The following is a 12046-nucleotide window of genomic DNA, read 5'->3' as shown; positions in this document are numbered from 1 at the left end:
AAAATAAAATCCAAATCGAGGGAAACAAAACACACACAACACGAAATTCCCTAAGGCAACACACACACAAACGACACCCTCTCACACCAAATCAAAACACATCTAAACACCGCGGAGAAGGAAAAGCCTTACAAACGACACACAAAAAGACAGCCTGCAAAGACAAAGGACAAAATCACACAAAATCAAAACTCACCCCAAAGACCAGGACTTACAGAGCAAAACCGCTAAAATCAATCCCACGAAAAAACAACACGCAAAACACCCGAAACAAAAGAATCTCCCATGGATAAATGAAAACTCACAGAAAACAAACGAAAACAAAACAAACCCTCTACAGGGAAACAACAACAACAACAACAACAACAAAACACCAACACCCCCGCCCCCAGCCAGGGGTGAAATGTCAATTCCAGGAGGGCTTTTGATCTCCAGGCACCGACAGGCCGCACCTCCCAGGCGCTGCCTCCTGGCGTGGGCTGGGGCTAGGCTGCGGAGGGAATGAGTCGAGCGCTCGGAGATGGCCAAAAATCAAATTGCGGGGTAGGGACACGGGCCGGCAGGCTGCAGAGAGGAGGCGGCGCTGGGGAACTGCGCAGACCACTTGGTGGGGGGGCCGCCCGGGAATCCACAGCCACATTTCCGATTGTGGTGAAATCTGCTCAGTGGATATGTGATGTCCAGTTGCCGCCGGGGGCCCCCCTTTCCTCGAGCTCTAGGCTCTTCCCCCTAGATTGCGACCCAGCCTCGTGACCACCCCCTCCAAAAAACAAACAACACTCTTGCTGAGGACGATTCACTCTCCAAAACTGCCTTTGTCCGGCGGGCCAAGAGTCCTCCTACGGAGCGCTCCCCCGCCCTGGAGAACCTTTCCCCTGCGACCACCCCGCTGCAGGGCCCCACAGGCTTCCAGTGGCCAGGTCCAGCAGCTGAACTAACTCGAGGCTGGGGAGGGGCACAGGGAGGGGAGGCTTGAGCCTGGGCCGAAGAGAGAGGGCTGGCCATGCCACACCTCTGCCCGGTCTCTCTGGATCTGATTTCCTCTCTGGAATCAAGTCCTGGGGCTCTGGGACTCCACAATGTCTCAGGGCTCCGGGGCAATGCGCTTCCATTTATGGGCCGGGGTGAGGTGTCTGGAACTCCCGCCAATCTCCAGGAGCTACTGAGATGTTCTGCTCTGCCCGGGTGCTCCAAAGCGGAAGCCGGGATTTCATCTCCAGCATTTCACAGCTTAACCTCCATGCTCTGGGCCAGAATGGAACTTGATGTGGGGAGGGGTTCTGGGACCAGAAGACTGGATGGGACCTGGGGGCTTTAGGGATCTGGCGCTGCCCTAGGGTCAGGGGCCCAGCAATAGACAGGGCCCCAGCAAATTGGGGTGGGGGTTGGATGGTGGGAACCCTGGGGTCGGGCGCCGCCCTAGGGGTGAATCTGAGTAAACCGGAGCATCCCCTCTGTGCCTGGCAACACTGCCAGCCTTTGCAGCCCCTTTCAAAAGCACCTGCGTGGCCGAGCAGTTAATTTCTTTAAAAACAAAAACCCGGCCTGCGCCCGTCTAAGCATCGGGATTTGCACATGGAGATGTCACAGGCCCCGCGCACAGTGCAGAGGGCCGCGACCTCCAAGCGAAGGGCTTAATAGAGGGTGCGGGTGCGAGACCCGGGCTCCCGGGCTCGGCTTCGGTCTGCCCCTTCCCGTAGGTGCGCTGGCTAGCGCCCGGCGCAGTCTGAAGCCTTCCTTCCCTCCCCCCAACCCCTATAAAAGTCTAGGGCGGCGCGGCAGCAGCACTGCTGCTCTCCCGGCTTCCCGCTCTACTCTGGCCCGGCCCGGTCCGCCACGTCTGGCGCGCTGAGCAGGCCAGGCAGCGCAGCGCCTACCCTTTCCTCGCTCCGGGCCGGCAGTACGGGGCGGCGCGCTGGGGGCGCGGCGTGTCTGGGGACATCTTGTGATGTTGGCGAGAACAGGACATGATCTCACATGGCGAGAAGCTCTTTAGTTCCTTAATCATTTCACGGTGCCTTCGGACGCTTTTTTTCCACCTAAAACGTTTAGTTTCAGCTCAGTGATCAGCTACCCCAGCTCCGCGGGGGAGCGGAAGGCTTGAATTATTCCGACCTGTGAGCGGCCCCTGACACCAAAAAGAAAAAAAAAGAAAAAAAAAAGGCACAAAAAAGTGGAAACTTTTTTCCCTGTCCATTCCATCAAGTCCTGAAAAATCAAAATGGATTTAGAGAAAAATTATCCGACTCCTCGGACCAACAGGACAGGTAGGACCGCGATGCGGGCTCCAGACGTGCAAACTCCGGGACACAGCCAGGCCCTGGTCCCCACGCAGGGTGACCCTGGAGGAGGAGGGGGTGCCCGCATTTTCGTAGAGACTGTCTAACTGCGGCCTGTTTGTTATGTTTTTTCACCTGTCTGTTCACACACTTCTGCCTCAGTCCAAGTATCTGTGAGTTTGTTTGTGTTTTTCTGTTTCTGAATGTTTGTGCTGGTGTCCTTCCGGGGGTCTGCAAGTTAGGGCCTGTGTGTTTATATAAGGGGCTCAGTGTGTGCCTGACTGACAATAACTTTGTGTGTCCCTGTATATGTATTTTTAAAAGATATAAAAATATATGAGTTTGTGTCCAAAAGTTTGTTTGCCTGTGTGTGTGTGTATCTTTATACCTGTGAGGTATTCGTGTGTGTTTATAAGTTAGTATTTGTGTGTATATTCTTCTAGGTATCCAAAATGTGTGGCTACTATGAGTGTTATTTATGTAATTGGGAAATATCTGAGTGTACATCCACTATTTTAATGGTCTGCGTTCACCTGTTATATCCCAAGTGATTTTGGAAGTGAGAAAGAGGTGGCTACACTGACCTTTCCATTTTTGGATGTCAACAGCTGTCCAATGCATAAATGCCAATGTTCACATTGTGTCTCCAGGCAAACTCCTAGACGTGAGTCTGGGGCCTATGGAGACCCGTGGTGTTTAGCATGTGCATAGTAAGGCCCAGTTTCCATTCTACTGGGAAACAGAACCAGGAATGAAGGTGTGAATTCGGGGCATGTGCCTCTTGGTGTGCAGTGGGCACTGTTGAGGCTGCCATTTCTACAAACAAGTCTCCTGTGGTAGGCACAACCTTGAAGATGAGAGCGGACACCTATGGGGTTAGTTGTGACATTTCTAGGGACCCCCAGCCTCCCTTCACTTTCACCTAGATAAGCCTCTGACACTGGCGTGTGTATTTGTGTACACACACACACACATACACACACTGTGTCCTCAGGTTTTATCCTGTGGGTGCCGCTCCAGTGGAGCACAGTGGGTGGGTGCATGTGCATAGTCTGGGCATTCAGCTCTGGTGCCTGAGTGCACAGAGGCCTCTCTGGCATAGGTCCCCATGTGCCTCCCACAGGCCTGAGAAGTAGGTAGCAGGATGTGTTGATGTCTGAGAGGAGATATCAGAGACAGTAGGCCTCCATCTGCCCTGAGGCATGAGTCAGGTTTGGGGACCCTCTTTCACTCACTAGACCACTGTGAAACTCCCACACAAACACACTCCTGGCCCTGGCAAGAAGTCCTTCCCCCATCCCTGTGCCCTCTGAGAACCCCCACCTCTACTCTAGCCTCAAATACAAGCCTAAGAGTAAAAAGGATAAACTTAGACCCCAAGCCCAGGACAATTCCTGGGGCATAACTGTGTTTCCAAAATCATAGCTGAAGAGAAGTGAGGGCAGAGATCTGAGGCAGAAGAGTGTTTCCAGGATGAGGGCTCAGGAAAAGGTACCTGGAAACCCTTCTGCTCCATCCTCAATTCTCAGAAGGCCCTTCTTCCTGGCAGTGGGTTTCTCAGCAGATGGGCTTTCAGAGAGACCTGAGCCTGGAAGTGGGCGTTGTGTATTTGTTGGGAATGAGCCGGGGATGTGTGAGTGTTGTGGAGAGGGTCTCTGCAGTCCTCCGGCTGGCTCTCCCAACAAGCTGTCTAGAAGAATGTAATTCATAACGGTCGATGGGCTCTTTGATTAGTTCAATCGCCTGAATAATCGTTTAATCAATAAAGCATTTCATTCCTCAGCACAGTTGGACTGGGTGGGGCTTGGGGTGGGGTGAGATAGGGGAGCCCTAGGCTGGCCAGGGCTTAAAATCTAGCGAGCCACGCCCCCTCCTCACTGATGGGTTGGGAAAGAGCTGCCTGCCTGGAAAAGGGCGACAGTTCAAGTGAGACTGCACTTCCTCCTGTCCACTCCAGCCTGGGTCAGGGCTGGAGAAGAGAGGGAAGCTGAAAAGCTGTCCATGCTGGTGCTCAAAGGGGTGTCCAGGTCTGGTTCCTATGAGAGCTTCTTCCTTCTCCCAACTTCTAGGTATTTCATGGGCCGATAGACTTCCTTTTTCTTCCTTCAGAACCATATTCCATTTCTTACCCCAACCTCAGTTTCCCTATCTGCCCAATGGGGAGGGAGTGTGTCCTTCTGGCTCTAAGCCCATGATAAGGTCAGGTCAACACTAAGCAGGGAACCACTTAAGGACCTTCTCCTCTAATGTCTTCCTTGCTGTAGGGAAAGAAAACAGAAGTTCAGAGAGGGGCAGGAACTTGTAGGAGATCATAAAGCATGAGTAATGGAGGGAATAGGAATGGAAGGTGACCTCTCTGCCCTTAGACCTCCTGTGCCTGCTGGGAGAAGAGACAGATTCCCCCCTCTCTCCATGGACTCCCTTGGAGAAAAACTACTGTTGGGCAAGTAGCAGTCTCTCCTTGCCATGGGAGCCCTTGAGTCCTTAGGCCCAGGCAGATCTGGATGGGTTGAATACTTTCCCACTGGCCATTGGCATCAAGTCTCACAGTTCTGGAATGAGCCTGGTATGGAGTGATAGATAGTAACAAACCCCTATCCATGAAGCTTCATCTCACAGAGCCTAAGAAGTCACATCTCAGGGTTTGTTCTCTGTATTAAATAAACTGGGAAGCAGAGACTTTAGAAGGGGCTGCCGGTCTCAAGTATTTGGGAGAAAGAGTTAGTCCCAGCGCCCCTGGCCTGCAGAACATGCTAGTAATGATAACACACCCCCACTAAGGCGGTTTTACATGGTTCTTGGAAAGGTTAACCAGGTTGTTAAATTCTCATTTTTTCTCCATCCTCTTCAAGAACTCCTGAAAACACAGCCAAGTCAAGCAGAGCAGACTCCTGATCCAGGGGCAGGAACCATGCAGGAGTCTGCCGTGCCTTGACTTTCTGTATAATTTCAGGTCAATTTCGTTCCCTCTGATACTTGATTTTTTTATTTTTTAAAAATGAAGTTTAGAGAGAACTCAATGGGTTGAAACAGCCATGCTGGCAGCATCCCTGATCTTTCTAGAACTGAGCAACCAGTCTGAGCCCTATTGGGCCTCACTTTGTCAGAAGCAAGAACAGGGAAATGGGCTGGACTTGGGTTGAGGGAGTCGATGTCAGGCTAATAGAGTACTGTTAGCAGCCCCCACATCCTGAAGCGGCTGTAATGCAGTGCGCTGGGAGGCGAGGAAGGGAAAGCCGGGAGGGGGTGTGTCCCCAGTGAAGCGAGGTCTCTGGCTTCTCAAACATTATTCTCAATGGGCTGTCTTTCAGTACTAAAACTTTCAAAGGCGATTCGGTTTACATAAATGAGTTTCATCCTGGATAGTTTCCTTTCGCGGTCTCCTGTCCCCAGCGCCTAGCACAGGGCCCGGCCCAAAGCTCTGCTACTGGGAGAAAGAAAGCGCATCACTGTAGATCACAGAGAGGCCCGACTACGTTGAGAGCCGCGGTGAGACCAGCCCCGCGCTAGTCGTGTTCTCCTGGACCAAGGCTGCCGCTCGTGGGCGTTCAGAGACAGGACTGAGACGCAGTAGCCCGGTTCCACCGTGGACTTGCTGTGCAGCCTCGAGCTAGTCACGTAACCTCTCTGGGCTGTCGTTTGGTGACCTGTAAGGCTGGGCTAGGTGATCACGGTATCAGGTCTGGTCGCGCCTTTTGGGGTTGGAACTTTCCAGAGGCGGCCCGCTTGGGTAGTGATGAATCATCCCCACCCAGGGGGAAACTCCTTCCCCCAAGAACGCCGCGAGGTGCGGGAGGGGGCTGCTCTGGGTGCACAGGTAAGGTGGGTCCTGTGTGTGCCACGCAGCAGAACAATGTCCTGAAGCCGAACACCTACTGTGTGAAACAGGGAATCGGCGCTACTCCTGCTCGGGCACTGCCCTGGGGCTTCTATACAAGTCTCACGGGTATCCGAAGGAAAACCTGCATGTGCGGGCATATTCCAGCCGAGTTCTTCGATTTGGCAGCATCGCCCCTTCCTCACTATCCCGAGAGCGGCTCTGGAGAGGCCCTTTTGAGAAAAGTTTCCAGCCCGCAGCCTTTCTCCTACCCCAGACTTGCTATGTGACTTTGGACAAGTCGTATCCTGCCTCTGGGCCTCGGGTTCTGCACCTGTGAAATGGAGAAAGCATAGCTTCGGGACCCTTTTAGCGCTAAGATTCTAGAGAACCTGGGTTTGTAGGCCTGAGCTCAACAAGAGAGGCTGGGGGTGGGGGTGTCACTGGCTGCATCCCTCAGGGCGTCCCGCACTCCCGCCTCTCCAGTAGGTGTGCAAGCCGCCATGTTGAGTCTGAGCCGAAGATCTGAATTCTGGTCATTTCCGACCCACTGGGCGCCATCGGGTGAAGCCAGTGCGGGAACTCTATTCCATCCCTGTCCCTCTGTGCTGTTGCGATCTTCCTGCTCCAAGGCCTGGGGTGAAAGGGGAAGATCCGGACAGGCAGGGTTCCAGACAAAGAAGAGATAACGCCGCCACTCCACCCCAGCGCGCACTGCAGCCTCCTGGGTCCCCAGAGGCCCGCCTGGGGCCGTTTTCCGCAGCTGTGCCCTGGTGGGGGGTGGGGACGGGTGTCAGCGCCGGAAACTTGTCTACTGGTCAGGGACAGCTGGGTGTGGAACAGGGACAGAAGGTGGGCCCAAGGGTCGACCCAGTGCAGGAGTTTGAGAAGTAGAGCGTGAGTAGAGAGAAGGCAGAGGAAGGCAAACCGAAACAGAGAATAAAACAAGAGGATAACCTAGGAATACTCCCATGATCACCCCGTACTCTATCTTCCTTACAAGCCCAGTCCTGGAGCAGGCATCTCAAAGCCCTTGTTTTGGTGGATTTATGTTTAATATTAGCGGAACATCACTCCTGAAATACAAAGTGAGTCTTCAGACCACTCCTGTGGGTTGCTGGGGGCAAGGGAATCCTCAGCGTATTTCTTGTGCCAGGGCCCAGATGACTCACAGAACTAACTATAGCTTCCTGGGTGAAGAATGACTATCACATGCTTCCTTTTCAAGGTCCAGTTTCTTTGATTGTTGTCTCAGAGCCTTAAACCCCACCAAGAAACGGACTCTCTAGTCAAAGATCCTTTCTGTAGCAAGAGAGTTCTGCTACAAATCCATCCATTTTGTCTACATAGGGACAGGAACTTCCTCTGTAGACGGAAGGTCGGGTTTTTCTGTCAACTGGAAGCTGCCCTACTGTAGGCGCCTGGCCACTTTGCTTGACCCTTGCAGATAGAATGCGCCCGCACACCCGCCCGCTTCAGGGGCCCTTACTAGCCCTGGACGCGACTTGGCTCATTCGGTTCTCAAGAAACTTTGAGCTGGGTGCGGAATTACTCCAGTGGACAGAAGCGCAACACCAGCTCCCAAAGCGTCTGGCAGTTCTTGATCTGATGCAGGAAAGAGGGCCAGCCACTCTGCTTGGGCAACCTGGCCCAAAGCCTTAGCCCCTCCATCCAGGTGCGCACTGGTGCGCCCCAGTTACTAACTTTAAAAGAGTGTGAGATATTCTCGCCCTTTCCCCAACGTCTCTGCCTTTGGGTAATGCAGCATTGAGGGCCCTGCAGGTGGAGTGAGGGAGGAGGGTGGACGAAGAGGAGCCAGTGGTGTTTTAGTAGGTACCTGATAAAATTAGGAAATAAAATTAGGAAATATTTCCGTGGAAGGAGCCTTCATTAAAATCTAGTTAACTCCACTCTGCCCATTTTACAGATGAGGAAAGTGAGGTCAGAACTGGCAGATATGCACACACTCCGATGCACACACTCCGATTCCATCACGAGCCTGATGGTGCTGGATCTCTACTGCGCTCCTTGTCTTCCTCCAACATAGATTTTTTTTTTTTTTTCCTGGAGACTTCCCCCATTCTCACCCTTCACTCAGCTGCTCTTAAGCCCTGAGAGCGTCCCAGGATCCCAACGTCGCGGTGGGGAGGTCGAGCCCGCGTGGGACCCGCAGCATGGCTCTCCATGCAATGCGTGGGCCCCCTTCCCCCTCCCCGCAGCCGCGATCCACTAGGCCTTAGTCCAGCGCGTTTGTCAATGAACGTGGCGCCGCCGCCTGGGCCCCGCCCCCCATTCTCTCCCATTGCCCAGGTATCCGCTAATCAGGCGGAGCCCGTGGGCTGCTTAGCCAATGGGGCGGTGTTTCGGGCCAGGGCCGGCTGCCGCCACTCTGATTGGCTTGGAGGAGCGTGATTGGCAGATTAGCTCCCGCCCCGCCCCCGCCCGGAGGGAGCTGAGCCCCGGGCGGCGCTGTCCACACGCAGCGGGTCCTGAAAGCGGCTCCGGGGCGGCGCGGTGGCGCACTGTGCGCGCCGAGCAGGCGGAGGGCTAGCGCCGGCGGCAGCAGCGACAACGCAGGCAGTCAGAGCCGGCTGCGGCTCCGTCTCAGCCCCGGCAGCCCCGGCGGCCTTGGTGGCGGGGACCTTCTGCTCTCTCCTCTGTTCCTCACTCCACGCTTGGGGCAGGTGCGGCGGCCGTCCCGGAAGAGGCAGCGGAAAGACAGTGGAACCAGACCCACGAGGGAGGGCGGCGGGGTGCGAAGAGTTGGTAGGCACGAGGTAGACACCCCGGCGAGGAAGAGTCCGTCGCTGGTGTCCCCGTTCCTGGTCCCAGCGATGGGCGAGCAGCGGGGGCCGCGGGAACTTTGAAGGCAGCGGGTTTCAGGGTTGGAGGGCTGCACGCTCCCGGGGACTCCGGAGTCGCGGCCCCAGCGTCAGGGGCGGAAGCATCTCCAAACCCGCAAGAACCCCGCGCTGCTGTAGAGGAAGTTCTTTGCAACTTCGTCCGAGACGTCGGAGAGCCAGTTGGAGAGAGGCTGAGGGGAAAGTCTGAGCCCCAGAGACTCGGAGAAGCAGAGAAAGAAAGGATCTGGCGGAGACCGAGGGGTCGAGGAAGGACCCCAGAGGCATCGAGGCCGCGGAACCAGCCTGGCAGCTCCCGGGTCTCGCTGCCCCCTGAGTGAAGTCAAGGGCCGAGTGTTCCGGCGGCCTCCTCAGAGCTGCTCCTACCCGGAGCCGGGGACGGAGGCGGGCCCCTACGCTATGCCCCCGAAGCCGCGGGCGCCTTGGCCGCAGCTACCCCGGGCTGGGCCCGGAGCCGCCGCTTGAGCCAGCCAGGGAGGGAAGCCAGCCGGAGTTGAGCACCGGCTCCTAGCCGGGCTGAGCTAGCACCGTTTCCCGCCTCTCCGCTCAGCTCCCGGCGGTCTCCAGCAGGGAGGCTCTGAGAGAGACCCCGAAGCTCCAGCAGTGTTTTCTGAGCCCAGCTCGCACAGTGCCTGGCCTGGTGGCGTGGCTACCTATCCGCCCTGGGCAGCCCCTTGGCGCCGGGAGGCGGCGGCGTGGGCCGGCCTGCAGTCTGGAGCGCCCCGATGGAAATACACTGTAAGCACGACCCGTTTGCATCCATGCATAGTAAGTAGGCGGCGAGCTCGCTTCTCTCACTCTCCCGCCGGGACCGGGTTGGGGGTGCCGGACCGTGGGTCAGGTACTAAGGCCAGGAGGATCTTGGACCTCTGCAGCCGCGCAGCCAACTTTGCAAAGTGCAGGGATCCCAGGCAGGGGACCTGAAACAACGCGCTTGGCCGCCGGGGCTGGAGCACCTGGTCCCGGAATCCCGCCTCCGGCAACGCGTAGCGTGGGCAGCCAGCTGCAGCCTTTCAAGGCTCCGGCGGCGACATTTCAGCTCTTTCCGAGAACTGTGGCTTGGACCCGTAGAAGGCTCCGGGCCAGGCCAGTTGGAGGGCAGTAAGTTGTAGGGAGAGGTCAGTCCGAGTCTCAGACAGCGCCCCACACCCCTACTCCGATGGCGCCTTTTTCAGCCACGGGGCTGATCCAGACTGGAGCTTGGAGGGAAAGTGGGGCCCTGACCCGTGTCTGTATGTGTGGAGGAAGAGGTTGAGAGCTAAGCGAGGACACTGGGGCTAGGGCTCCAAAGGTGTCCTGGAGTTGAGAAGGGGGCTTTGAAAAATCAACGAAGTAGCGGTTTCTGAGTTCAGCTTCTGCTTAGGAGCTGGCCAGTTCATACAGAGACCCTTAAAGACCCCGTTAGGTCCTTCTCTGCAGGACGCCTTTTCTCATGGCTTCTCCCCTTTAAAAAAGGAGGATAAGAAAGCAAAAAGAAAGAAAGAGGGAGCCAATTATTCACCACGCAGACACCCCCACCTCTGAAAGACGCAGCGTGTGTAGGAGACGGGAAGGGTCATTTCGGGCGAGGGCAAGGCCGGCCTGGCTCCCTGGCTCGCAGGGATCCTGCCAATTCACCCATTAGCACAGCCTCCTGTGAGATGAGCGCTCCTCTCACGGTGAGTTAACGCCGGATTAGATTCGGAGATTTCAAGGAAATTCCAAGTGGAACGAATCGCGTTTCCTTTCTGTTTGCTGCAGAGCTAGGCTGGAGGAAGGTGCCAGGCTTTGGCAGCCTCCGCTCGGGTGCCGCTCGGGGTCTCTGCGGGCTGCAGGTCAGGGAGTTGCTCCTGGGCTAGAAGCCCTCCCCGTGCCTGGTCCCCCCACCCCGCGCCAATCTCCCCCCTCACTCCCGCGCCAAAGCCTGGGATCCAGCTTTCCTAGTCGCAGGTCCCCTATTTGACAAAGGCAGCGGAGACCCGGCTGGAGAGAAGACGAGCTTCCCGTGGCAAGCATGTCCGTGTCTGCCACGGAGTGCTCAGTGGTCTGGCAAGCAGGGGAAAGCTTGTCTACGCAGCCAGGGCTGGCTGCGGGCAGCTCAGTTTCTCTTTGTGTCAATTTTCTGAGTCTGAAGTAATCCCCCAAAGCGGTGGGGAGCTCTGTGCAGAGGAACTGCCCATTCTGGTTCCAGTCCAAACGATTCCTCAAGGTTTGGGGCCTGTGCCCAACTGGTTTCCAGTCTGTGGTGACCCCAGTGCCCTCCACAGCCTTTTCCCGCTCGAACTCCAGCCTGGCTCTGGGGAGGCTCTGATCTCGCAATGGAAGCCCAAAACAAACCAGTTGGGGAAATGCTCTGAGAGGTGGGCAAGCCCTTGGCTCAGCCAAGGAGCAACTATGGGGACAGATGGGGAGCACCAGCCCCTGTGCTTCTCTGCTCACCGGTGGAAATCCACAGGCCCTCACTGTGTCCTTCTGCCCAGAGCTCCGTGGCCCTGAGGTTGTGCCCTAGCTCTTGGGGAGATAGCATCAGACCTGGTGGTCTCTGGGCTAAGCATCAGTGTGGAGAAGGCAGCTCCTTTCAGGTGCGGGTTAGCCAACCACTAATGTCTGTGCCTCCTTGTCCTGGCCGTCAATCTGCCCCCTCCGTGGGAAGTGTTCCCTCCCATTTTCAGTCTCCCTGGCAGCACAGTGGGGGCTGGGCCCCAGCCAGCCTAGCTTCCAGAACTGGTGCAAGACCTTGGCTTCTCTGGAAGCACTCTCGGTTCTGAGGCCCAAAGCTGTTTTCTTGCACAATGTAGGCCTACTCTGCGGCCCCAACTTGCTAGCAATAGGGAGTGGGGGGCGCAGTAGATCCTGGAAGGTGGCTGAGGTAGTAGAGGATCAGATCAGGTCCCACCTCCTCACCTTCCTCCTGGCCCTGTCAGTTTCTTCTTCCTGTTACCTCTCCCTCCCTCCATCCCCCTACCACTGCTTTCCCCCACCACTGCTTCAGAGCCAGATAGCTTCTTTGGAGAGGGGCAGGGGCTTCCAGGAAATGGCCTTCTGAGTTTGCAGGAGTCCCTACCCACTATTCCAGGCTCATCATTTTCATCAGCACAGTAACCTCCTGC

General features: G+C 56.2%; 1 protein-coding gene across 9 annotated transcripts in view; it reads left to right on the top strand.

The window, feature by feature from the left end:
- Positions 1-2077: 2077 nt before the first annotated feature.
- PAX5 (paired box 5) overlaps positions 2078-12046 on the top strand; it is a 196116-nt gene continuing 186147 nt past the window's right edge. For 8 of the 9 annotated variants that reach the window (XM_011939423.1, XM_011939431.1, XM_011939429.1 and 5 more), the window contains exon 1: positions 2078-2267. In XM_011939423.1, the coding sequence (XP_011794813.1) occupies positions 2222-2267 (46 nt within the window). In that variant the 5' untranslated portion in view covers positions 2078-2221. The remainder of the gene's footprint in view (positions 2268-12046) is intronic. The other variant, XM_011939432.1, reaches the window with a different exon arrangement.

The sequence above is a fragment of the Colobus angolensis genome, unplaced genomic scaffold (genome assembly GCF_000951035.1).
Source record: "Colobus angolensis palliatus isolate OR3802 unplaced genomic scaffold, Cang.pa_1.0 Scaffold181, whole genome shotgun sequence".
Taxonomy (NCBI): Eukaryota; Metazoa; Chordata; class Mammalia; order Primates; family Cercopithecidae; genus Colobus; species Colobus angolensis.
This window is presented reverse-complemented; position numbering and strand designations above follow the sequence as displayed.